The sequence below is a fragment of the Macaca mulatta genome, chromosome 10 (genome assembly GCF_049350105.2).
Source record: "Macaca mulatta isolate MMU2019108-1 chromosome 10, T2T-MMU8v2.0, whole genome shotgun sequence".
Taxonomy (NCBI): Eukaryota; Metazoa; Chordata; class Mammalia; order Primates; family Cercopithecidae; genus Macaca; species Macaca mulatta.
This window is the reverse complement of record NC_133415.1, coordinates 13,398,919-13,424,790: the sequence shown is the minus strand read 5'-3', so window position 1 is coordinate 13,424,790 and position 25,872 is coordinate 13,398,919. Positions and strand designations below refer to the sequence as shown.

At 55.0% G+C, this 25,872-nt stretch overlaps 2 protein-coding genes and 1 long non-coding RNA gene across 13 annotated transcripts in view; 1 reads left to right on the top strand and 2 right to left on the bottom strand.

Annotated features, from left to right (window-relative positions):
• Nucleotides 1-6,338, bottom strand: SLC16A8 (solute carrier family 16 member 8). Of its 7 annotated transcripts, XM_077949724.1 has the most exons (6): nucleotides 6,125-6,338; nucleotides 5,178-5,491; nucleotides 4,799-5,020; nucleotides 4,042-4,185; nucleotides 2,993-3,832; nucleotides 1-569 (listed from the first exon to the last, which is right to left on the bottom strand). In XM_077949724.1, exons 3-6 carry the CDS (start codon nucleotides 5,010-5,012, stop codon nucleotides 253-255), a joined length of 1,515 nt encoding a protein of 504 aa, XP_077805850.1. In that variant the 5' UTR covers nucleotides 5,013-5,020; nucleotides 5,178-5,491; nucleotides 6,125-6,338; the 3' UTR covers nucleotides 1-252. The 7 variants fall into 7 exon arrangements, with proteins under 7 accessions (XP_077805850.1, XP_077805851.1, XP_077805852.1 ...); XM_077949725.1 differs by lacking the exons at nucleotides 5,178-5,491; nucleotides 6,125-6,338 and having other exon boundaries at nucleotides 2,993-3,497; nucleotides 3,567-3,832; nucleotides 4,799-5,150; XM_077949726.1 differs by lacking the exons at nucleotides 5,178-5,491; nucleotides 6,125-6,338 and having other exon boundaries at nucleotides 2,993-3,501; nucleotides 3,580-3,832; nucleotides 4,799-5,150.
• A 706-nt stretch (nucleotides 6,339-7,044) lies between these two features.
• The window catches only part of BAIAP2L2 (BAR/IMD domain containing adaptor protein 2 like 2), a 30,471-nt gene continuing 11,643 nt past the window's right edge, over nucleotides 7,045-25,872 (bottom strand). For 4 of the 5 annotated variants that reach the window (XM_001092417.5, XM_028827721.2, XM_077949710.1 and 1 more), the window contains 10 exons: nucleotides 20,540-20,611; nucleotides 20,193-20,309; nucleotides 19,158-19,304; nucleotides 11,646-11,798; nucleotides 11,208-11,343; nucleotides 10,860-11,076; nucleotides 9,258-9,398; nucleotides 8,388-8,595; nucleotides 7,834-7,880; nucleotides 7,045-7,520 (listed from right to left, as the gene is read on the bottom strand). In XM_001092417.5, the coding sequence (XP_001092417.2) occupies nucleotides 7,445-7,520; nucleotides 7,834-7,880; nucleotides 8,388-8,595; nucleotides 9,258-9,398; nucleotides 10,860-11,076; nucleotides 11,208-11,343; nucleotides 11,646-11,798; nucleotides 19,158-19,304; nucleotides 20,193-20,309; nucleotides 20,540-20,611 (1,314 nt within the window). In that variant the 3' untranslated portion in view covers nucleotides 7,045-7,444. Of the gene's footprint in view, nucleotides 7,521-7,833; nucleotides 7,881-8,387; nucleotides 8,596-9,257; nucleotides 9,399-10,859; nucleotides 11,077-11,207; nucleotides 11,344-11,645; nucleotides 11,799-19,157; nucleotides 19,305-20,192; nucleotides 20,310-20,539; nucleotides 20,612-20,735; nucleotides 20,802-25,872 lie in introns of those variants that run through there. The other variant, XM_028827722.2, reaches the window with a different exon arrangement.
• On the top strand, nucleotides 7,261-9,618 carry LOC144331678 (uncharacterized). Its single transcript, XR_013399046.1, has 2 exons — nucleotides 7,261-7,540; nucleotides 7,685-9,618. It is a non-coding gene; the product is annotated as an uncharacterized LOC144331678 (long non-coding RNA).

Genomic DNA, 25,872 nt, shown 5'->3' with positions numbered 1-25,872 from the left:
TGTCGTTCAGCTGAGCTTTATCAACAGTTTCCTGTTGCTTCATAGCGGCTTCACTGGCAATGGGGCACGGCCTGGTGGAACTTGGGGCACAGATGAGGGAGGCAGTTCCCAAACACCCAGGGGATCAACTGGAGCCCAGACGTGGACCCCGGGAGTGACCACCCCAGACCAGCCTCCCAGTGTACCAGGCCCTCTGAGACAAGAAGCTGTGTTCCCAAGTCACTGGGCCACCCCACCCAGGTGCACCCTGAGTTACACAGACTCGGCAGCCAGCCTCGGCCTCGCCTCTGTTTCTGGTTCTGTGGGCTCGCCCTGGGCGCTCAGCACCTCCAGGGCCTCCAGGTTGCCAGGTTCCTCTGCGACGACAGGCAGGGGCTCAGAGTCCCCTTCAGCCTCAGCATCCTCAGTGTCACTGGCCCCACCCTCAGTGCCTGGGCCTGCTGGGGCAGCTTTAGCACAACGCAGGCAGCAGTTGGTGGCGACAGCCATGAAGACCCCGGCCAGGGCCACCTCGGAGCCTGCCAGGTAGAAGATGATCTCGTAGTTCTTCAATGCATCCACCAGTCGGCCTGGGGACGGGGAGAAGGTGGAAGAGGTAAGGCCCTGCGGGGTCCCCCCTCACTTCCCTGCACTCTCGGGTCAAGGGTGGTGCCACTGACTTGGTGAGGCTCATAGGTGACACACACATGCCCACTCTTTATTCCTGTTTTACAAATGTAAAACCCTATGTGGGTTCTGCCATTTGAAACCTTAAAAATGTCACTTGCTGTCCCTGGACCTCAATTGACTAAGTGATATGGGGCTTTTGGTGAGGCGTCCCCTCCTCCCACTGATTCAAGCCCCACAAGTGTCCTGTGACTTGCTTGGCAGTGGGGCATCTGGGGTGGGAGTGGGGAGGGGCCATGGGCTTAGCTCTGCCCTCCTGGGGGCCTCCACCTCTTGCTGTTGCCATATGTAAATGCCCCGGTCCTCAGGGGCTTGACTTAGTCCTCCCACCCTTTTGTCCCAGGAGGCCCATGAGCACTGCAGACCCAGCCATCATCAGCACAGGCGGGGCTTGCGGGCCAGTGACTTGTTTCCTTCTTTATTTCTCAAGGCTTCTATCACTTGTACATATTACTTTCAAACTTAGGAAAGTCTCTCTTTTTTTTTTTTTTTGAGACAGTTTCACTCTTGTTGCCCAGGCTAGAGTGCAATGGCACGATTTCGGCTCACTGCAACTTCCTCCTCCCAGGTTCAAGCAATTCTCCTGCCTCAGCCTCCCTAGTAGCTGGGATTACAGGCATGTGCCACCACGCCCGGCCAATTTTGTATTTTTAGTAAAGACAGGGTTTTTCCATGTTGGTCAGGCTAATCTCGAACTCCCAACCTCAGGTGATCCACCTGCCTCAGCCTCCCAAAGTGCTGGGATTACAGGCGTGAGCAACCGCGCCTGGCTGTCTCTCTCTCTTTTATTATGGACTTTTAGAGATGGGGTCTTGCTCTGTTGCCCAGGCTGGTCTTGAACTCCTGAGCTCAAGGGATCCTCCCAACTTGGCCTCTCAAAGTGCTAGGATTACAGGTGTGAACCATTGCACCTGGCCTCAGGAATTTTCTTATTCTTTTGAGACAGGGTCTTGCACCATTCCCCAGGCTGGAATGTAGTGGTGCCATCTTGGCTCACTGCAACCTCCACCTCCTGGGCTCAAGCCATTCTCCCACTTCGGCCTCCTGAGTAGCTGGAACCAGAGGTGCATGCCAACACACCCCAGCAAATTTTTTTTTTTTTTTTTTTTTTTGGTAGAGACAGGGTTTTGCCATGTCTGGCCTCAGCCTCCCAAAGTGTTGGGATTACAGGCATGAGCCACTACACCCGACCAGGAAAATCTCTTAATTGCAAATATTTCCCCCTAAAGTGTGGTTTGTCTGTGCGTTCCACCCTCTCTCTAGGTCATTCTCCTCACCCCACACACCTCCTCTGCCCCTCAGATCCACCCAGATTCACACAAGAAATGGAAGACAGTTCCTTGAGCCCTGGACAGGCTGATTCTGTGGGCTGCCCACACACTGGCTTAGGGGCTTTGCCCGTCTCACTGGGTCAGGTGGGATGACGGAGCTCAGTGAGGGCACTCGGTTAGCCCAGCCCTGAAGGAAGGACGGGCAGCTCACCCCATCTCAGTGTAGCCTGTGCCCCCTGCAAGGTGTCCTCCCCCATTACTGCACCATCCCACAGCCCTCTGGCCTCTGGGACTCAAAGGCAGTCTCCCTGCTGTTTCAAGGTAACTTGACAGCCTGGGAAGACCCTCATGTTCCCCACTCCCACCTTTCCAGTTTTGGTTCCTGCCTTGCTTGCATAAGGATGCTGTTCCCCCTAACAAACCCTGCCCATCCATGCTGTGCCTTCACCTGGGGGATCTTCCAGGAAGCCTTTCCTGACCACCCTCATGACGATGACTTCCTAAGGGTGACGGTGACAAGTGCCATCTGCACAGTCAAAGACACCAGTGCTTCTCCTTCTCCCCATCTGCCCGCTGAGCACCCCCACTCTGTTTCTGGTCCCAACACCAGTTTCCCAAAGATACTGTCCCCATTCCAGTCACCATTCTAGATGCACCAATCTAAAGGCGTGGGCATTTAGCATTAGGTACACTGAAGCTCTCATTCTGGGGCTGCAACTTGCGCTAAGCCTCTGTGCCTCAGTTTCCTCATCTGCAAAATGAGAATAAGCACTTGCGCTTCAGATGGCCTTGTGCCAACTACTTGGGATGGCAGACCTGGCCAGCTATCAGTGTTGCTTTATTTCCCGCACCTTCCTCGGCTTTTCTGTCCTCACCCAGAGCGGGTGGTCCGGCTTGGAGGAGGGACTAACTGGCCATGAAGGGGAGTCCACCCACCCTGCTGCCCATTCCCCTCATCCCTGGAAGTTCCATCTGAGACGGGGGCGGGGGGGAAGAGAGCTTCCCTCGGTCTAAGTGGCACTAGGCTCGCCACCCCCTCTTCCCTCGGGGCGCACCGGCAGAGGGCGGTCCGATGAGCACGGCCACGGCCTCCAAGAGCAACACCAGGCCCAGCGCACTGGGGAAGCGGGGCGCGCCCACAGCCGCCATGAGCACCTCGAACTGCAGCGCGCCCACCATGCCGTAGGAGAGGCCGAAGGCGATGCAGAAGGCGACGAGGGCGCCGTAGGAGCGCGCGCGTGCGCTGCTCAGGTCCGTGAGCCCATTGGCCAGCAGGGCCAGGCTGAAGAGATACGGGACGTGCGGTCGCAGACGCGCCAGGCCCGCCAGGGCGCCGCACGCCGGCCGCGCCACGATGTCCACGAAGCCCACGATGGACAGCAGAAAGGCGGCGTCGGTGTCTGGCACGCCCGCGTCCTTGGCGTAGTTCACCAGCAGGATGGCGGGGACGAAGAGCCCGAGCGCCATCAGGAACTTGGTGACGGCGTACACGGCGAAGGCGCGGTCGGTGCACACTGCCAAGTCCAGCAGGCGCCGGCGGGGCCGGGTCCTGGGGGTTGCCTCGCTCAACTGCGGCCCCGCGCCGTCCGCCTCCGCCTCGCCCGGAGCGTCCCCCGCGCGGTCGCCGGCGCTGTCCCTCCGCGGTCGCGGGCCCGGCCCGGGCGGCGGCCTCATGACAGCCCCGCAGGCGCAGCAGTGCAGCAGGAGCCCGCCGAGCAGCAGGAAGCCGCCGCGCCAGCCGAAGCGCTCCAGCAGCTGCTGGCCGAGCGGCGACAGCGCGGACAGGAACACGGGGCTGCCCGCCGCCGCCAGCCCGTTGGCCAGAGGCCGCCGCCGCTCGAAGTACAGCCCCAGCATGATGAGCGACGGCTGGAAGTTGAGGGCCAGGCCCAGGCCTGCGGGCGAGGCGGCGCTGTGCCGGGGTCCCCAGGGAGCCCCTCCCTGGCCCCCGCAGGAGGGAGGGGCCAGGCCCGGGAACCCAGCAGATCCAAGAACCCAGCCGAAGGACTTCGAAGACTGTCCCACATAGGGAAACCGAGGGCAGATCTTGCAGCAAGAACCCCCGACCCCCAAACCAGAGGGGAGGAGACCAGGGGGCCCTCACCTGTGAGCACCCCAGCGGTCAGGTAGAGCTCCAGGAGGCGCGTGGCAAAGGAAGCTAGGATCATGCCCGCGGAAGCCAGCAGCCCACCCGCCAGCATCACCGGGCGACAGCCAAAGCGGGTCACGAGGATGCTGGACACGGGACCTGTGGGCAGGGCAGGGTCACCACCCGGGTCCCGGGATGGCTTGAGTCCTCTAAGGAATAAGGTCACCTCCGGCTCAGGGACCCAGAGAGGAGGGCATTGTCTGGCCAAGGTCACACAGCTTGGAGGGGCAGGCCAAAGAGACAGCAGCCTGCGAGGGCAAGGCCCAGAGCACCCTATCCCCACCCCTCCTGAGAACCCAAACCCCAAGCAGAGCGGGGACTTCCACACCCCTTTAACCTTCACAGCCTCCAAGTCCTGCCCTGGCACAGCCTGGGATTCCTCCGCAGCCCCGCCTCCCAGGATGGGAACTCCAGCAAGCCCCCCACCTAACAGGTCAGTGCTGCGGGGATGGGGAGTGCTTCTGTAGATCTCAGCTTTCCCGCCTCTACAATGAGCAGGTGTAGATCTCGGAAGGGTCCCTCTGAGCTCACAGGGCAGTCCCCTAGGCCGGCCCCGCCTCTGGCCGCTGTCCCCCCTCCTGCCCTCTCTTCCCCTCTTTCTGGACTTCGGGGGCCGCCCCGACGGTCAGGGGGATGCTCAGGGGGTCGGGTGTCTCCTGGTTCCGGGTCCCAGGGGTCCTGAGGAGGCGGAGAGCTGGGCAGGTACACTGACCCGTGCCGTAGAGCATGGCCAGCATGATGGAGGACACCCAGGCCGTGTCGCTGTAGCCGGCGCCGAAGTCGCGCATGAGCGCCCGGAAGAAGACGCTCACGGCTTTGGGGAAGCCGTAGGCGAAGCCAGTGACCACGAAGCAGGCACCCAGCACCACCCAGCCCCAGCCGCCGTCTGGGGGGCCCTCGCCCCGCCGGGGGCCGCCAGCGCCCATGGCTGCCTCTGTTGGGAGGGGGCGGGGACAAGAGGTTGTGGCTGGGCCAGAAGCCTAGAGGAGGGGAATGGAGATGAAGCATGGGGAAACTGAGGCACAGGGCTACCCACGTGAGCGTGGCTCAGGTCTGGGAACCAAAAGGGGAAACGGAGGTAGGAATCTCACCCCAAGTCTCCTTCTCCTGCAAAGGGCGCTGAAGGATGAGGGTAGGATGAGGGGTCCCACCTGACTCTGCACCTCAGCAGGCTCCCTCTGGAGAACACTGCTGGCCCCTCAGGACCTCAGGTGGAAGGCATCAGGAAGTGGAGCAGGTGTGTGCCTGGAGGTGGGCGACCAGTACCAAAGTATGCGTGAGGGTCTCGGGACAACGGAACAAACAGCAGAGGGGCAGATGCCAGCTGCAAAGGGCCAGTGTGCGTGAAGATTTTCCTTTTTAGCCTTGCGCCATGTTCTTAATATTTCTTAGTGATCACAAATGACTATTGTCATTAGAACATGAAGGGGACAAAAGCCACTTTCAACAGGTATCAGCCAGGGGAGCTGAGTTCCCATGCTTCCCAGCTCAGCCATGGATTCCCTCCCTGACTTGGGCCAGTCGCCTCCCCTCTCCGAACCTCAGTTTCCTCCGATGTGAGATGGGTGATTGATCACCCCCAGGCCAGCTGGGAATCTTGCGGGAGAGGAGTCAGGTCTCTGGCTTCTGCCAGACAGGTAGGAACCTTAGCAGCACTGGGAGAGTGGCCTTTTGCCCTCCAAACCTCAAACCCTCTGTATGCAAAGAATGGCTCCAAAGCCTGTCTCATTCGTGGGGCTCCCCCCAGGGCCCTCACAGCCGCTACAAGCGCTCCCCTAACAGATGAGGAGGGTGCACTCAGAGACAGGTGCGCCCGGAGCCCGGAGCCCGGGGCTGGGGATAGCCTCCTCCCCTCCTGCCTGGAGTGTCCCTCCTGGCACTGGGCAGTGCCACCACCCCCAGGGTATCTGGAACTCTGCCCCTCCTCCACTAGGACCAGGTCGTGGCTTTTCCTGCCTGTTGTTCTCTTGTCACAGGGGCAGCCACTTGAAGGTGGAGACAGGAGAGTGATCCCAGGCAGCCCTCACATCACACTCACCTGAGCCTGCCTCGTGGGTTTGTGGGGTCCAGCCTCACGTCTCCTGAGGCCTGCAGGGAGGGGCTGCTGTCCCTGCAGCTGTCCGCGGCAGCTCCCGGTGAAGCTTACCCGGATGGGGTCTGCCAGACACTCCAGCTTCCCACCAGCCTGGGCTGAGCTTCTGGCGGACTCCCGCCTGACGCTCCCTCCCCCAGGCCTGGAGCTTAGAGTGTGTGCCCCCACCACACCACACCCCTGCTAAGAGGCTTTTGTCCAGGAGGGGAGAAGAGACTGGGAGCCCCAGACCAGGCTGGGACTCCACGGTGGGCTCCCTGTCCCGACAGTCCAGGAGGGAGGAAGAGAAATCCCTCTGCCTCCTGGAGCCTGGGGTTGCAGACACAGAGACCCTGCCCAGGGGGTCCTAGTCAGGTGCTCGGAGCACAGCCCTGCCCTGAAGAGACCCCAACGGTTCTAATCACCTCAGTGCCTCATCTGCCCCCGCCCGACCCCCCGCCCCAGGCCACATTCCAGGAGGGGCTGGCGGCTTTCTCCAGGATGAAGCTAATCCATGCCTGTGCCTGGGGATGTGGGGGTGGGGAGGGGCCAGAACAAAGAGTGCTGTGTCCAGGCCGCCTGAGGGCAGCTTGCTGGTGGTCCCAGCCCTTGGCCACTGCCAACCCTCCCCTGACCTGAGCAGCCACTACTTCCTATGAAACCCACACATCAAAATGAGAGTGGGTGGAGATGGGGGTTGCAGTGCCAGGGCTTTGGGGTAGCCCTGAAGGATTCTCCAAACGAGGGGCTGGGAGTGAGATAGCCTCCCGGGGAATGGCCAGGACCTCAGTACCCTCTGGACCCCATTCTCCAATGGGGGAGTCTCCATCCCTCACCCCCTGCCCTGTCCCCCAAATAAGACACCACCAATCCTGCTGCCACGTCACTTTGCGTCCACTTCCTTTATTTCTCATCATTTACAAAAGACGTACAGAGAGGGCATGTGTGGGACACGGAGCAGGTACAAGGGGCTCCTCCCCACGGGGGCAGAAAAGGGGAAAAGAGGTTGGGGGGCAAGAGGTAGGCCCCCCAGGGAGAGTCCTGGGGCCCCTGGAGGGGGAGAAATCGTCCTGTCCCCCCATTCCGCCTGCTTTACTTCGAAGGTCTTGGACCCCAAGCCAGTGCTTTGGAGCTGCTCAGGCTGCCGGGGTGGTCTGGGGAAGGGCAGCCACCCCTGGTCTCAGCGCCCTGCTTCTGGTATCCGCTGCTGTTGCTGCTGTCACTGCCACTGCCAGCTCTGAACAGCCCCTGGGCAGGTGTGCTGGGGGTATGACCTCGGACCCCGCCTCAGCGGATGAGGGGTGCTGAGCGGTCATTGGTGATGGTGGGACGAAGCTTGACAGTAGCAAAAGGATTTGTGCCCCTGCAGGAGGAGAGGACAGGGTGAGAAGGGCAGATGATCCCCACCTGGCTGTGGCTCAGGAAGACAGCTGGGCAACTGAGCCGGGTCCCGCCTCCTGCCCCTATTTGGTCTCCATCCACTCCTTGCCCCACTTCATCTATTTTTTTGTTTTGTTTTGTTTTTAGAGATGGGGTCCCACGGTGTTGCCCAAGCTGGTGTTGAACTGTTGGAGTCAAGAGATCCTCCCCCCTAGTCTCCCTAGTAGCTGGGATTACAAGTGTGTGCTGCCACACCTGCCACCCCCCTCACTGTTCGGCCCCGTTTGAGGACTCACCTTGGGAAGAGCTCCTGTGGCGGGTACTGCTCTGAGGACATCAGTTTCTGCAGTGGGGGTGGGGAAGGGCTGGTTTGGTGGGGAGAGCGGCAAGCAATCCCTTGCCCCTCCCCTCCCTCTCCCCATGCCCATAGGGCAGAGGACTGGGCCAGAGAGCCCCTGCCATGCAAGGCTCCTGGGAAATGAGACCCTGAGGTTCTGAAGCCCAGAATTCTGTGGGTTGCAGAAGTGAGAAATCCCTGGGCCAGAGCACCACCTCCGAGGACTAACCACGCCCCCATAATAAGACTGGGGTGACTCCATGGGTAGATGATCTCCCTGGCCTCCCCCAGCCCCGTCTTGCGGGCCAGCCCCAGGTCACATTCTGCTCCAGGACCCTGGTCTTCCCCTTCAGCCCGGACTCAGCCCCACACCACCCCTCCATGCACTGAGGAACAGACTGAGGCCAGGTGGGCGGGTCCCCTACCAGACAGCCAGTGACAGAGCCTCGGGATCCCTGCTCTCCTGCCTCCTTGCCCACTGGAGGCCCCAGGAGAGGGCGGGCGAGGGCTCACCTTGACGTCAGTGGCAGTCCCTGTGCTGCCCATGCTGCCTCGGCGGCTGCTGGGCAAGGGCGGAGGTGCAGGGCTCGGGGCACGGCTCGGCACCCGGCTTGGGGTGCGGGAGTGGGACTGGCCATCCCAGTACTCCGAGGGTGCTGTGGAGTTGCCCGGCCGGTCCAGGAGGTCATTGAGGCTATGGCTGCCCCGGAGTGGGTAGGACCTAAGTCCAGAGAAAGGAGGGGAAGGAAGGGGGTTGGGGCCTGTCCAATCCCTTGTCCTGCCAGTGGCTGGGGCACCCTAGGAAGGAGGGATCCCACAGCTTCCTCCCTGCACCTGCCTGAAAGGAGACTGTTGACTGGAGGGAGGTCCTGAGGGGAGGCAGAGGGATGGATGCAGTGACCTTCAGGGCAGAGAGAGGGGCTCAGGGCCGGTGGTTCTCCAGGGGCTGAAGGGGACTGGGCCCACTCAAGACTGCACCTTGCCACCTGGGTGCAGTGGCTCATGCCTGTAATCCCAGCACTTTGGGAGGCCGAGGTGGGTGGATCACCTGAGGTCAGGAGTTCAAGACCAGCCTGGCCAACATGGAGAAACCCTGTCTCTACTAAAAATACAAAAGGTAGCCAGGTGTGGTAGTGTGAGCCTGTAGTCCCTACTCGGGAGGTTCAGGCAGGAGAATCGCTTGAATGTGGGGAGGTGGAGGTTGCGGTGAGCCGAGACGGCGCCACTGCACTCCAGCCTGGGTGACAAGGTGAGACTCTGTCTCAAAACAAACAAGCCTGTACCTAGCAGATCCTCTCCGCTGGGCAGTGGCGCCCTCGCCGTAGTCCCCGCCCCCGCCCCGCCCCCGCCCCATCCCCGCCCCACCCCTGATGACTCAGGTACCTGGAAGGCAGCTCGTTCCCAGGCTTCACAGGCATCATGGGGGTCATGGGGGACATGGAGGTCATGGGGGTCACGGGGGTTATGGGATTCACAGGCCCCTCCTCCAGAGCCTTCACGTAGGCCTCGGGGAACCAGCCGCTCCTGTGGGGCAGAGGCAGAGGGTCCTTCAAGCCAGGCCCGGGGACAATGACCAAAAGAAGACATCCTCCCCTCAGGGTTGCCGGAAGCTACTATCCTCCCCTCAGGGTCTCTGGAAGCTACTTCACCTCAAACTGACAGACTAGAATCAATTCCGTATGTTTACTTCTGTTTTCACCTGCTAGTGCCTATGGATGATAAAACATGCCATGCTTTTCCGTAACAAGCTATGTGAGTCAAGGATGGATAATGACATTCCCAGAACATCCCAGGAGGGTCTGACAGCTTCGGTCTAGAAGGTTCTATCCTCAGGTCCCGGGGGCGTCTGCGGCACACCATCCTCTGCTGTGGGTCTGTGAAGCAGGTACCCCAGCAGCAGGTGTCCGTGTCGTTAGTGTTCTCAGTCATCTCTCTCCCCACTGACCCCCTTCTGTTCCTGTCCCTGTGGTCACCTGCCCAGCTATGGACCTTCGAGCCTAACTATGAGCCCCTCCATGCATCACCCATCCCCCACTCACCTGTCTATACTCCATCCCCTGTGTAGCCACGAATCCATCCAGCACCCCCTCGCCACTCACACCTCTCCAGTCACCCATCAGTGTCTGTCCCCCACATCCGTGCATCCTCCCATGTCGCCAACCACCCAGTCAGTGACCCTCCCATTTTATGCCCATCCACTTGCACACGCTCCACCTACCCACATGCCCATCCGCTGGTCCACCCATCCACCTGTCCATCCACTAAGCACAGGACCACGCATCCACCCGTGGGCTGGTGCGGGCAGCCACCACCCGCTCTGCCCGTGCATGCATTCCTGCAGCACACTCCCCTGCCCATGAAGCCCCGAGGGGGCACTGCCTGGCTCCAGCCAGCCCCATCTGCCCCGTTTTCCCCTGCAGGACAGTGGTGCCCATCCATTCCCTTTGCTAGCTGCCAGGCCTGCTGTCCTCCGGGCTTTCTGGCGCCCTCACTGTATGAAACTCCCCAACTCTTCCTCCACACCAAGTGTCAAAACAGCCCGGTTTAGGTGCTTTAAGGATTTCCACTGAGAGTGACTGCAAAGAGGTGAGCACATTTCAGGCCCTACTCCTAGCCCAGCCCCCTGCATCAGAGTTCCAGGGCTGACTCTGCAGAGGGGACACAGCCTCCTCCCAGAGGCAGGCACACAGTAGGTGCTCAAGCAATAGGATTTCTGCCATTTCTACACTTTTGGAAGAACCCGCCCATCCCCCATCCTCTGCCCCCTCTCAAGGGCCGTCATCCTGAACTTGGTAAGGCGACTCTTCTCACTCCCACTGAATGAATGAGGAAGCTGAGGCAGAGTGTGGGGGGCGGGAGGAGAGCAGCATTGTCCGAGGCCTCCAGGGGAGGCCAGGGAAGCCTCAGTCCAGCAGGTCCCCGGGTCCCCGGCCCCCAGGGCCGCCTTCTCAACCAACCCCCGGCCCCTCCAAGGCTCCCACTCACGCGGACGAGCCCTCCAGCTTGCCGTAGAGCCAGCCATTCTGGGCCTCGGGCACCAGCACCTCCACCACGTCCCCGGCGGAGAAGCGCAGCAGCGTGTGGTTGGCGCCCTCTGAGTGAGAGACCAGGGCGCGGACCCTCCTGGCGCCCCCGCCGCCGCCCGGGCGCTCGCCGAAGGAGTTGGAGCGTGAGCTTTGGGTGCTGCCGCTGTAGAGCGAGGCTGCGGGCAGGAGAGCGCGGCGGCACGTGGGCGGGAAGTTCTCCCTGGCGTCTGCCCTCGATCCCTCTTGCTGCAGCCCCACCCCCGCACCTCTCCCGGCCCTCCTGCCGCCCCGGGGCGGGGCCACTCACAGGCCGACGGCGTGCGGGGCAGGGAGCGGCGGTCTGGCTCCAGCTGGGACGCGGGCCTCGCACTGGGCTCTGGGCCGTAGGAGCCGGAGCCGTGCCGGCTGCGGGGGGAGCTGAACTCTCCCAGGGGCCTCGGGGGCTGCGGGGGAGACGGGCAGGGGAGGGTGGGGCGGGGAGGGCGGGGGCCGCGCCCTAGTCCAGCCCCCACCCCCAGTCCCAGGCGTCGGCGTAGGGGTTCTGGAGGCGGCGGCCGGGCCACCACGGGGGCGCGGAGAACGCGGGGGGAGCCGAGAACGCGCCGGGGCGGAAGGGCAGGCCGGGGGGTGCAGCGTAGAGCGGGAGCCTGGGGGGCAGGAGGCTCCAGGCGGGGGGCCTGAGGCCCCAGGGCCCCGCGGGGGGCGGCGGGGGCGCGAACGGCGGCGGGGGCGCCCAGGGCCTCACCATGTCCAGGCGGGTGGGCGTCAGGCGGCCCGAGGGGTAGGGCGGCCCCAGCGCGGGGCCCAGCAGGCCGGGGGAGTGGGCGCGCGACGGGCTGCGGCTGGCCTCAGACTGCTCCTTCCACAGCAGCACGCGGTTCTGGAGCATCCCCCGGGCCTGGCCGGGTGGGGACACGGGAGTCAGCCAGGTCCGGGCGGCTCCCTGAATCCTGGGGACCCAAAATGGCACCCTCGACCTGAGAGCTCAGGCCCTACCCGCTCAGGATGACCGGATTTCCTAGCTGGAAGGAGCCAGAAGCCAGCTCACCGTCCACCCCACACCCTCCACTTTTTGCAAAGGTGCCTCCATTTTCCACGAAGAGCTTCCCCTTACTCCCACCCCGCCTCGCCTTCCCCCTCAGTGTCTGTGCTTTGAGCGGGGCTGTCCTCACCGCCCAGCTTCAGGGGTAGGGGTGGCACCCAGGCCTGGCCACTCAGTCGCCCCATCCTCCTGCCTGCAGCGATAGGCTCAGGAATGGCGCTTAGCTAGAAACTACGACCAAAGAACCCAGGTAAGTGCATGCCTGTATCAAAACACCTCATGTACTCCATAAATATATACACCTACTGTGTACCACAAAAATTAAAATAAACGGTGAGTGAGAAGAAACACTGCATACAGTTTCAAAACCATCAAAGAGGCCATGGGAAAAATTTTAAAAATATGTTTACGAAGTAGAAAAGCCATTCTAAGTATGATACCAAACCCATGAACTCGAAAAGACTGATAAATTTTACTAAATAAAAATAATGTTTTTGTATGGCAAAACCAACCGTAACACAGGCAAATGACAAATGGCAAACTGGCTGTCATATTTGCAACTCATCACCAAGAAAAAGCTGGTTTCAGTAACATATCAAGAGCTCCTACAAATTAATGAGAAAAGTGGATGAAAAGATACTGGCGTGTCACAGCACAGAAAATCCAATGGCTTTGAAACATGAAAAGATGTCAAGCTCGCGTTTAAGACAAGTATGAGGTAAAGCCACACCGAGATACCACTTTTGCCTTTCAGATTAGCCAAGATCAGAAAGTTTGCTCATACACTGTTTTCAAGGGGTGCGGAAGCACAGAAACTCATACGTCACTGATGGAAGTGTAAATTGGTGCAACCAATGACTGTATTCTTGGGCTTACCAATTCCACTTCTAGGAATCTATCCTGGAAATACATTTGCACAGCTGCAGTAAACCAGAGAAGCTAAGGATGAGGTGGGAAGGCACGTTATTGACTAGACTTGGACTAAGCAAAGACTAATAATTGAATACGAATAAAAAAGGCAATTTACCATGCCCAGGCACCTAGAGTTCTTTAAATCTTTTTCTAAGGGTGCTTTTTTTTGTTTTGTTTTGTTTTGTTTTGGAGAGTCTTGCTCTGTTGCCCAGGCTAGAGTGCAGTGGCGCGATCTCAACTCACTGCAACCTCTGCCCCCCAGGTTCAAGCCCTTCTCATACCTCAGCCTCCTGAGTGGCTGGGATTACAGGCATCCACCACCATGCCTGGCTAATTTTTGTATTTTTAGTAGAGATGGGGTTTCACCATGTTGGGCAGGCTGGTCTCGAACTCCTGACCTTGTGATCCGCCCGCCTCAGCCTCCCAAAGTGCTGGGATTACAGGCATGAGCCACCACGCCCGGCCCTGAGTGTGCCTTCTACTTATAAACAGAACAAGAAGTAAATATATATGTTTAGCTATCTTAGGAGTCAGATCTTGGATGTTCTGAAGTCCAGTGGAGTCAGACAGCATGTTACTTGCTCCCCTGTGTGATATGGTTTGTATAGTGTCCTCTCCAAATCTCATTTTGAAATGTGACCCCTCAGTGTTGGAGGTGGGACCTAGTGGGAGGTGGTAGGTCATGGGGGCAGCTCCCTTACAAATGGCTTGGTGCTCTACCCCACAGTGATGAGTGGTATGAGTTCATGCAAGATCTCCTTGTAGTGGCCGGGCGCGGTGGCTCACACCTTAATCCCAGCACTTTGGGAGGCTGAGGTGGGTGGATCACCTGAGGTCAGGAGTTCAAGACCAGCCTGGCCAACATAGTGAAACCCCGTCTCTACTAAAATTACAAAACTTAGCTGGGCATGGTGGTGCATGCTTGTAATCCCAGCTACTCGGGGGGCTGAGGCACAAGAATCGCTTGAACCTAGGAGGTGGAGGGTGCAGTGAGCTGAGATCATGCCATTGTACTCTAGCCTGAGCGAAAGAGCAAAACTCCATCTTGAAATAAATAGAAAAAAGAAAGAGTGTGGCACCCCACCCCCACCCCCACCAGCTCCCTCTTTGGCCTCGTGATATGAACTTCCCCTTTGCCTTCTGCCGTGATTGTAAGTTTCCAGAGGCTTCACCAGGAGCTGATGCTGGTAATGCACTTCTTGTACAGCCTGCAGAACTAAGAGCTAACTAAACCTCTTTTAAAATAAATTACAGAGCCTCGGGTATTCCTTTATAGCAATGCACAGTGGACTGACACACCATGCATAGGGGAAAATCTGCCTGTTCAACCCACAGCTCCCTCCTGAGGGACCCTCACCCCCCAGGAGACAGTCAAGGAAAGGGTCAGCTCTTCTCTTAATGCTGATGGTTAACTGTTTACAGGCAACAAGGAGTTTAACACAGGTGAAAAAGAGTTTCCTCCTAAAGAAGATCTATAAATAGCTAAGAAGCACAGGAAAACATGGTCAACATCATTAGCCATCTGAGAACCGGAAATCAATATTGCAATGAGATACCGCTTCACACCTGCTAAGATGGCTATTCTCAAAAAGACAGTAACAAATAGTAGCGGGGACGTGGAACAACTAGAACCCTCATAAACTGCTGGGGACATGGAAACACTCTGGAAAAGGGTCTGGAAGTTCCCCAAACAGTTAAACATAGAGTTACCATATGGCACCACAATTCCACTCTTATATATCCAAGAGAGATGAAAACATATGTCCACGTGAAGACTCGTACACGGATGCTCAGAGCAGCATTGGTCATGACAGCCAAAAAGGGGAAACAACCAGGGGTCCATCAGCTGACATCTGAGTAAATACATCTGAGTAAATGAGTAAATACAATGTGGTCTATCCAAGCAATGGAATATTATCCAGCAATGAAAAGGAAGCCAGTCGCAAAAGAGCACATATTGTATGATTCCGTTTATATGAAATGTTCAGAATGGGCAAATGTATTGAGACAGAAAGTAGATTACTGGTGGCCTAGGGCTGGGGGAGTTGGAGGATTGGGAATGACAGCTAAGGGGTACTGGTTTGTAGGTTTTTTTTTTTTTTTTTTTTGAGACAGCGTTTTACTCTTGCTGTCCAGGCTGGAGTGCAGTGGTGCAATCTTGGCTCATTGCAACCTCCGCCTGCTGGGTTCAAGCAATTCTGCCTCAGCCTCCCATGTAGCTGGGATTACAGGCATGCACCACCATGCTCGGCTAACTTTTGTATTTTTAGTAGAGACGGGGTTTCACCGTGTTGGCCAGGGTGGTCTCGAACTCGTGACCTCAGGTGATTCTCCCACCTCCGCCTCCCAAAGTGCTGGGATTACAGGAATGAGCCACCGCACCCGGCCGGGGTACTGGGTTACTGTGGTGGAGGGTATTGAAAATATTTTAAGCTTGATTGTGCAGATTGATGCACAACTCTGTGAATATACTACAAACCAGAAAGTGTACACTGCAAATGGGTGAATTGTATGTGAATTTTATCTCAATAAAACTGTTTTTCTAAAAAGGAAGTTGTTTCTCCCTGGCAGACCTTTTGTGGGAGAATAGGGGACAAGAAGGCTGAGCCTGGGGCTGGGTGAGGTGATGACAGCGGGCAGATGGGAGTCTGAGCCAAGATCTGGGTCTCTGGATCCAGTCATGTACCCTTGGGCCCCTGGGTTCAGATCCAGAGACTCAGGGAGGGCCCGGGAGGGATAAGAACCCTGAGCCAGGGCCAGGCGTGGTGGCTCACACCTGTAATCCCAGCACTCTGGGAGGCCGAGGCGGGCAGATCACCTGAGGTCAGGAGTTTGAGACCAGCCTGGGCAACATAGTGAAACCCCATCTGTACTAAAAATACAAAAATTAGCTGGGTGTGGTGGCAGGCGCCTGTAATCCCAGCTACGCAGGAGGCTGAGCCAGGAGAACGACTTGAACCCAGGAGGTGGAGGTTACAGTGAGCCAAGATCATGCCACTGCACTCCAGCCTGGTGACAGAGGAAGACTCTGTCTCAAAAAAAAAAAAAAAAGAAAAATAAATAAATAATAATAAATAATAAACAAAATAGATGTGGTGAGGGAGAAGGTCGTAGATGTGAAGGCTCCAGTGATAAGGATTTCCACAATGAGAAGGAAAGATGGCAGAATGGTAACAATGAAAGAAACAGAAAGGGAACCAATGCCTTAACCAGAAGAGAGACTTGAGCCTGCAGCCTGCAGGAGCGCTGACCTCGGCATTCACCACAGTGGCACCTGGGCAAGTTCCTGGTCCCAAGGTTACAAAGAAAATCTCCAGCACCCACAAAGGAAAAGCCAGTTACTTAAAAGGGAAGGGAGACAGATCACGACCAGACTTCAATTCTACAACACAGGGTGCTAGAACATAGTGGGGCTTGGACCATGAAAGAAAAGGTCTGCAGCTCTGGAGCCCTTCCGCCGGCCAGTATACCACTCACCAGGCATGGCAAAAGCTAGCCATTTGCAGATACGCAAGGCTCTTCCAGTGTGTCTGCAGAAAACACCCATGAAGGTTCTCTAACTACAGCAATCAATCAAAACAGAGACCTCAAGGCAGTGGGAGATGGAAAGGGGTTACAGCAGTGGGCAGTGAATCTGATCACAGGTGTGGTGAAGCAGTAACAGATGGCGGTACACCCGGCAACGGTAACGTGTGCAATCTAAATAAAGGTTCTTGAGGCCGGGCGTGGTGGCTCATGCCTGTAATCCCAGCACTTTGGGAGGCCAAGGTGAGAGGATCACTTGAGATCAGGAGTTCAAGACCAGCCTGGCCAACATGGTGAAACCTCATCTCTACTAAAAATACAAAAATTAGCCGGGGGTGGTGGCGGGCACCTGTAATCCCAGCTACTCGGGAGGCTGAGGCAGGAGAATCACTTGAACCTGGGAGGTGGAGGTTTCAGGGAGCTGAGATTGCACCACTGCATTCCAGCCTGGGCAACAGAGCAAGACTCCATCTCAAATACCCATACATACATACATACAATTAGTTTATCAAAATAATTTTGGTCATGCTGCAGAGATGACTAGTGAAGTCTGAAACTAAGTCCTAAACTATCTTGGCAAAACCAAGAGGTGGAGGATGGGAAGGATGAAGAGAGGAGTAAAAGCTTTCTAAAGACCCCATCTCAGAATAGTTGGAGGGCAGGAAAATACTTCTTAGGGTGTTATCTTTTTTTTTTTTTTTTTTTTTTTTTTGAGACAGAGTCTCGCTCTGTCACCCAGGCTGGAGTGCAGTGGCTCGATTTTGGCTCACTGCAACCTCTGCCTCACAGGTTCAAGCGATGCTCCCGCCTCAGCCTCCTAAGTAGCTCAGATTACGAGTGTCTGCCACCATGCCCAGCTAATTTTTGTATTTTCAGTAGAAACGGGGTTTTGCCGTGTTGGCCAGGCTGGTCTTGAACTCCTGACCTCAAGCAATCCACGCACCTCAGGCTCCAAAATTGTTGGGATTACTGGTGTAAGCCACCGTACCCAGCCTAATTTTTGTGGAAAGCTTTAAATCAAGGTCTCATCTTATGAACTGGGGGAGCAACTGACTGAATAGTGTGTGTGTGTAGTGGGGTAAAGTTGACATTTTTGGAAAAGATAATAGGTGGATATATATGTGATTATGAAAGTCACAAAGTGAGGTCACCACAGGTAGAGAGAAAAAGAACAGTGCAATTTCTTTCCTTTTTTTTTTTTTTTGAGATGGAGTCTCGCTCTGTCGCCCAGGCTGGAGTGCAGTAGCCGGATCTCAGCTCACTGCAAACTCCGCCTCCAGGGTTTACGCCATTCTCCTGCCTCAGCCTCCTAAGTGACTGGGACTACAGGCACCCGCCACCACACCCGGCTGATTTTTTGTATTTTTTAGTAGAGACGGGGTTTCACCGTGTTAGCCAGGATGGTCTCGATCTCCTGACCTCGTGATCCGCCCGTCTTTACGAGACATCCTGTAAGTGCCGGGATTACAGGCTTGAGCCACCGCGCCCGGTCAAATAGTGCAATTTCTAAATTAATAAAGGGAAAGGGGAAATATATAGTATAATAACCAAACTGACAAGAAATAACATGAGAGAAAAAGAGGAAATGACAAAATAATTACAGTTAGCTCAAGTTATCTAGAAGGAATAAAACCCAGGTATATTCATTGTTATGTTAAAGGGGAATGGGCTGAATTCCTTTTCTATTAGAAGACACAGGCAGACTCTAAGACTGGTCAAAAGCTCAAAGTCAGCTATATGTCAGTAACAGAAAGTTTACTTAACATACAAAGAGATAAGCAAAGAGAAGAGAAAGTAGAAAGAGCAGTATTAATATCAGACAAGGGAGAATTGAAAGCACCAAACTTGATTAAGAGAGACATTACGTACATAAATGGCAATATTTACAAAGAAGGTAGAATAGTTATAACCAAAACAGCACCAAACAACATGGCAGCTCAATTCAGAAAGTGAAATCTATTAGAAATTCAGTGAGAAACGAGCGAGTCTGACTGGTCTAGCAGGCAGAACGGGGCAAGAGGGTAGAGGATTTAAATATTATTATAAAATGGCTGGGTACGGTGGCTCACGCCTGTAATCCCAGCACTTTGGGAGGCTGAGGCAGGCAGATAACTTGAGGTCAGGAGTTTGAGACCAGCCTGGCCAACATGGCGAGACCCCGTCTCTACTAAAAATACAAAAATTAGCCAGGCGTGGTGGCGCATGCCTTAGTCCCAGCTACTCGGGAGGCTGAGGCAGGAGAATCGCTTGAACCCGGGAGGCGGAGGTTGCTGTTAGCCAAGATTGCGCCATTGCACTGCAGCCTGGGGGACAACAGTGAAACGCTGTCTCAATAAATAAATAAATAAATAAATAAATAAATAAGAGAAAATTAATAGACAATAACTGAACAAACCTATCAATTAATGAATTTGTGAATTGTGAAAATATACAAGCAGGAATGAAAAAATGGTGCACACATGAATAAATAAATGCATGAATTAGTGAATGCATTAAAAACAAACAATATCACGAGTGAATAAATGAGTGAATGTACAGTGATACAAGCAAACCCAGAAACAAAGAAAGAAATGGATGGAGAGAGCAAAATAAAATGAATTTCTACAGGCAGGCAGGAAGGGAGGGAAGAGGCAGGAAGGGAGGGAAGAGGCAGGAAGGGAGGGAAGAGGCAGGAAGGGAGGGAAGAGGGAAGAAGGCAGGGACGTCGCTGTGTACGGCCACTCAGGGCGGGGGCAGCTCCTAGAAGCGCCCCGCCTGCTGTCCCCCAGTTCAGCTCACCCGGCCGAAGAACTGCAGGAAGGTGTTGGAAAGTAGCAGGTGCTTCTCTGCCAGGAAGCGATAGCGCCGCTTCTCTTCCAGTTCAGCCGCCCGCTGACTCTCAGACACGAAGGCCTGCATCTGGGCGTGCAGCCGGTTCACACTCTCCTGGGGGGAATGGGAGTTCTGGCTGGGGGCCGTGGGTGTGTCTCATCCCATCCCAGCTCGCCCACAGGCGCCAGCTGTTCAAGCCCCCTGTCCTTCCTGACTGCGCCTCCCCAAGCCCACCCCCCATCACCCAGCCCACCCTAGCTCCTAAGCCTGCCCCCTCATCGGCAGCCTTGTTATGAGTCTGGGCCGTGCGTCCCCCTCGCCCGGGGGGTGCTTCTCACAAGCAGGGCTGGTGTCTGAGCCCTCGCTTTGTCCCTGGCACCCAGCACAAGCCCAAGCACGGGCTGGGGGAGGAGAGCAGGGTGACGGGTTTAATGAGAATGTGAATGAGTAGGTTAATAGCCCCTATTTAGGGGGAAGGTTCTGAGGAGGGGAGGCATGAGCTCACTTAAAGGAGCCAGGAGCCAGAAGAAGAGACGGGAAGGGAGGTAGAGGGTTTGGATCTTGGAGATAGAGGCCAGGGATGGGGCCCCAGGCTCAGGAGGGGGAAATGGACTTAGCGGGGCGGGATACCTCTGCCTGGCAGGAGGGAGGGGAGGAGGATGGGCAGCTGGTGGATGACAGCTTTGGCACCATGTCCAAGCGAGCAATTTTCTCGGTGAAGTAGGAGACGGGGGAGGTGGGATGGGGTTGCAGGAGAAGCCCGGGGATTCTGGGGAAGGCCAGGAAGCCACAGGGCAAGGGGCGGTGCTGGGCGCGGCCCTGGGAGCTAGTGACGCCCACCCCACCAGGGGCTGGCTGACCTCCCCAGCCACGCTCATCACAGTTGTGCTGGTGCTCGGTGGGGGAGCTCAGGGAGGTGTTCGGGGTTCCCAGGGCCCGGTCTCGCCCCAAGGTCTGCCCACCCGCCTTTGCCGCCTCATCCCCGCTTCCCGGCCCTCGCACCTTCATCTCCCGCACATTCTTGTCTCTCTTGCGCTCCATGCGCCACAGCTCAGACATGCACTTCTCCAGGTTGGCCGCTCGGTGGCGGTACTCGAGCTCATAGTGCTGGCGGCTGTCCTGGAGTAGGGTGGAGTTGGGGAGGGAGAATCCCCTCACATCAGAGAGCTCAAGACACCCCTTACAGAGATCAGGACCCTGGAAGTTTGGAGACTCGGGGCTCAGCTGGGAACATGGATAATCTGGGGCCCAGTCAATGCTCAGCACTGGCCTGTGTGTGCCCACCTGTCAAATGGGAGAGGGGGTCCTGCCTACGATGGGTTGGGGCCGAGTGGGGAGGCCAGACTCACTTTGATGAACTGCATGTCCAGCTTGGTGTTCTTCTCCATGTGCTGCAGCAGGTCTCCATGGAATGTCTGCACCTGAGCAGAGTGCAGGGTGAGGGTGATCAAGGCCCCCCTACTGTTCCCAGGCCCCAGCACCCCCTTGCACTTTCTGTGTAACAGCCTGCCCACCATGCTTCTAGTACACCAGGCACCTGCCCACCTGTCAGAGAAACGGAGACAAGAAGAGCACCTGGCTGGAGGGAGGATGAAATGGTGAAACATTCACAATGTTTACTGCAGTGCTGGCTGGAAACGAACCCTTGATAAGTGTGTCAGAGTCTTCTGGTTCTTATTTTTTGTCTTATTCTTAGTTTGTACTTTGATGATGTCATTCCCTCTGCCTGGAATTTCCTCTCTATCTTCCAATGCCAGCTTCCTGTCTTCCTGACTCCCCCAAGCAGAATCCATTGCTCCTTTGTTTTGTTTCTGGAATGCGTGCACATTTTGTTCCTTCGTTGTCCATTCCTCCAGTTGTATACAGAATTTATGGCCAGGCCCCCATGCATAGCCCCTCGGAGCTGTTATGGCCATGGCTCACCTCTGTGTCCTCAGCACCATGGGCAGGGCACAGCCCAGCAAAAACACTCAGAAGCTGTTGAGGTCTCAGATGGGCCTGAGAGGTGACAGGTTCCCATGACAAGTGGATGTCTGGCCACCAGGGGAGGACAGGAAAGGCTGCTGGGTTCAGGCTCAGAAGCTTCGTCCTCATTCTAGTTCTGCCTCTTATTTGCTTTGTGACTTTGGACAAGTTGCCACCCATCTCTGGACCTCAGTTGCCCCATCTGTAACAGGAAAGGCTTGACCAGGCTGGGCATGGTGGCTCACGCCTGTAATCCCAGCACTTTGGGAGGCTGAGGTGGGTGGATCACCTGAGCCCAGGAGTTCGAGACCAGCCTGGCCAACATAGTGAAACTCCATCTGTACTAAAAATGCAAAAATTAGCTGGGTGTGGTGGTGCATGCCTGTAGTCCCAGCTACTCGGGAGGCTGAGGCAGGAGAATCGCTTGAACCCAGGAGACAGAGGTTGCAGTGAGCTGAGATCACACCACTGTACTCCAGCCTGGGTGACAGAGTGAGACTCTGTCTCAAAAGAAAAAAGAAAAAAAAAAAAAAAAAAAAAAGGAAAGGCTTAACCAGCTGCTCTCTGAGAGCTTGATGAGCTTCAATTCTGTGGGCCCATGTGGTGCCCTGTATTCTCCTATATTCTGTATTCTCTATCGGCTTTCTCTGAGTCACTCCATGTTGTTGAGGAGTTGGACCTAAACCCTTCCAGCTGCAAGAGGGTTCAGGCTCCATGGGGCACAAGAGGCGCTTCCCCAGCCCCGCAGAAACCTCCTCCTCTGGAGGCCCTCCCGCCTCTGCGCAGCCTCTGTCCACACACCCTTTTCACACAGTGGGTCCTTCCTCCTGCCCTAGGTGTCCTCACACCATCCCGTGGGGCTAGGGAATGCTGGCAGTCTCCTCCCAGTATGCAGAAAAAAATCACTACATAATAAATTTTCCAAAGTTTAAGGTTTCCTCCCACAGTTGTTTCCCAAACTTTGGTGCCCACTGGTCTGCAAGGGAGCTTGAGGGTGCCTCTTTGGTACCAAAACCCTGAGCTATGGCTGCCAGTGCGTGTGTACAGAAGGGTGTCAGCACCAAGAAGGAAGTAGCACTCAGGTTTGCAGAATGACAGAACAGTAAACAGAAACATGCATTGTTATAGAAATGCCAGGTAGATGCTTCTACTTGACAGGGGGCCGCTTTCTGCTGGATCCAATCAAAAGGAAGCGTTCGCTAGTATGAACGTCACAGCGCCGCCTCCTTAAATTTTGTGACCTCAGGCCGGGCACGGTGGCTCATGCCTGTAATCCCAGCACTTTGGGAGGCCGAGGCAGGCAGATCACTTGAGTTCAGGAGTTCGTGACCAGCCTAGCTAACATGCTGAAACCCCGTCTCTACTAAAAATACAAAAATTAGCTGGGCATGGTGGTGGCTGCCAGTAATCCCAGCTACTGGGGAGGCTGAGGCAGATGAATTGCTTGAACTGGGAGGCAGAGGTTGCAGTGAGCCAAGATTGTGCCCTTATAAAAGAACAAAACTCCATCTCAAAAAAAAGAAAAAAAATTGTGACCTCGCTTGTAAAGAGATAGTCCCAGCTTTCTGTCAATCAGAATCCACATGTCCCTGAAAATCCCCACCTTCTGCAAAAATGCACAATATAAACAACAGGGCTTGGGGCAGACCCTCAAAACCCAGGCAACCTTGTAACCAGAGCACTTATAAAGATGGTGAATGGCACCTGGAGAGACTGACTTGAACCACACCAAAAGTCACGGAAAACACTTTAAATGCATAGACTCAAAGTACAGACCTGCAGAGAACACTCAGTTACAGTAGGACTGGTCTGCAGAGGCAACAAGGACACAGGTGATGCTGGAGGAAGCAGAGCCTAGCCAGTGAGGCTGTCACAACCTGCCCTGAGAGCCCTGGGAGATGGGGCAGGCTCTCCCCAAAAGGCCTGGGTGCAGGAGCTCTTCTAAGGTATCCTTCAAATGCAGCCTGAAGAGCTCCTGCTGTCAGCTCAGCAGACAAGCGGGGGCTCTCTCCTTTCCTGCTAACTCTCTTTGCCCCACTCCCTTCCTCTTGCCCAGGAAAAATCACTTAGGAACAAGCTGAGTCCTGTATCATGGCATGGTGCTGCTTCTGCTTCCAGTCATGTGTGAACAAAGGTACGTGGTGGCAATGTGCGCTTCAGCAGGACAGCCATATCATAGCTCTTCCTGTTGTCATGGTTTGGCTGTGATCGCCAATGAAGCAGAGGACACAGACCCAGGATGCCCCCAGCTGGTAGGTCCCAGGCATCACTGGGTTAATGGAAAGGATGCCAAGCTCCTGAAGAAATGGGTCCATCAAGAGGCTGACAATGGGCCAGGTGTGATGACTCATGCCTGTAGTCCCAGCACTTTGGGAGGCTAAGGTGGGAGGATCACTTGAGGTCAGTTCAAGACCAGCCTGGCCAATAAGGCAAAACCCCGTCTCTACTAAAAATATAAAAATTAGCCCAGCGTGGTGGTGCATGCCTATAATCCCAGCTACTTGGGAGGCTGAGGCAGGACAATCGCTTGAACCCAGGAGGTGGAGGTTGCAGTGAGCTGAGATCGCACCACTGAGGTGGAGGTTGCAGTGAGCCAAGATCACGCCACTGCACTCCAGCCTGGGCAACAGAGTGAGACTCCATCTCAGAAAAAAAAAAAAAAAAAAAAAAAAGAGGTTGACAATGGAAGTGAAGTTTGAGCTCTTGCTGTGTCCATTACAGGTAGAGAATAGTCTGTTGGCAGGTGGCTTCTGACAGAGAAAGTCACCAACCACAGAGCAGGCTGAGGAATTCATTAGATAGAGACTGCCCTCTCCGTCTCCACTCCCTGGGGCGCATGCTTCATTAGAGGGTCCTGTGTATGCCTCCGTACAGAAGTATAGAAAGCTGACAGCAGATTCTGTGGTCTCAGCCATGCACTGCAAGCTCTATGGACAGAGGGACTCCATTTTTTTTTTTTTTTTAATTGAGACAGCATCTTTCTCTGTTGCCCGAGCTGGAGTGTAATGGTGCTATCTCAGCTCACTGCAACCTCTGCCTCCCAGGTTCAAGTGATTCTCACACCTTGGCCACCTGAGCAGCTGGGATTACAGGTGTGTGCCACCACATCTGGCTAATTTTTCTATTTTTAGTAGGGATGGGGTTTCTCCATGTTGGCCAGGCTGCTCTAAAACTCCTGACCTCAAGCCATTTGTTCACCTCAGCCTCCCAAAGTGCTGTGATTATAGGTGTGAGCCACTGTGCCCAGCCTCCAGTAACTCTTGAGGAATCCTTTTGCCACCTCCGCAAATATCATTTGCTGAAAATGACAAAACATTGCTAAGAAAAATAAATAAATGGAGAGATAAATAAATGGAGAGATATACCATATTCATGGATCTGGAAGACTCGATATTGGTAAGACGACCATTGATTTACAGATTAATGCAACTCTATCAAAATTCCAGAAGCCTTTCTCAAAGGCAAGATGATTGATTCTATAATTTAGATAAAATGCAAAGAATTCGAATAGGCAAAATAATTTTGAAAAAGGACAAAGTACTTAGGCTACTTGATTTCAGTACTTACTATAAAGCTACAGTAATTGATACGGTGTGATATTGGCATAAGGACAGAAACACATACCAATGGAACGGAGTCCAGAAACAAACCCACACATATATGCAAAGTCAATTTTTTTTTTTTTTTTTTGAGACAGTCTTGCTCTGTCGCCCAGGCTAGAGTACAGTGGTACGATCTCAGCTCACTGCAACCTCCGCCTCGCGTATTCAAGCAATTCTCCTGTATCAGCCTCCTGAGTAGCTGGGACTACAGGCACACACCACCACACACAGCTAATTTGTGTATTTTTAGTAGAGATGGGATTTCACCATATTGGTCAGGCTGGTCTCAAACTCCTGACCTCAGGTGTTCCACCTGCCTTGGCCCCCCAAAGTGCTGGGATTACAGGCATGAGCCACCGCGCCTGGCCCAAAATCAATTTTTGACCAAGATACCAAGTCATTTCAGTGAGTCAAGGGAAGTGTTTTTTTGTTTGTTTGTTTGTTTGTTTTTTGAGATGGAGTCTCGCTGTCTCCAGGCTGGAGTGCAGTGGCGTGATGTTGGCTCACCGCAAACTCTGCCTCCCGGGTTCTCCCCATTCTCCCGCCTCAGCCTCCCGAGTAGCTTGGGACTACAGGCGCCCACCACCACACCCGGCTAATTTTTATTTTTAGTAGAGACGGGGTTTCACCGTGTTAGCCAGGATGGTCTCGATCTCCTGACCTCGTGATCCACCCATCTTGGCCTCCCAAAGTGCTGGGATTACAGGAGTGAGCCACCGTGTCCGGCTGGGAAGTGTTTTTAAAATGATGTGGGAATAACTGAATATCCATCCAGGGAAAATTAAACTCCATCTCAATACACAAAAATAAATTTAAGACAAATCATAGAAATAAATATAAAGTCCATAATATAGAGTTTCTAGAAGAAAACTTAGGAGAATATCTGTGCCAAGGGGTAGGTAAAGATTTCTTTGATAGGACACAAGCACAAACCATTGCAAAAGAACAAAACAAAAAAAAGCACAAAAATTGCAAAATTGGGCTTCATAAGTATTTATGTATTTATTTATTTATATTTTTAGAAACAGTGTCTTAGGGCCGGGATCACGAGGTCAGGAGATCGAGACCATCCTGGCTAACACGGTGAAACCCCATCTCTACTAAAACACACAAAA

Excerpts from the sequence above, each read along its gene's own strand:
- SLC16A8 (XM_077949724.1), bottom strand. The coding sequence starts at position 5,012 with ATGGGCGCTGGCGGCCCCCGGCGGGGCGAGGGCCCCCCAGACGGCGGC. Across the intron at positions 4,186-4,798 it reads GGCCATGCTCTACGGCACGG|GTCCCGTGTCCAGCATCCTC; the intron begins GTCAGTGTACCT and ends CCCTGCCCACAG. Across the intron at positions 570-2,992 it reads CATCGGACCGCCCTCTGCCG|GCCGACTGGTGGATGCATTG; the intron begins GTGCGCCCCGAG and ends CCCCGTCCCCAG.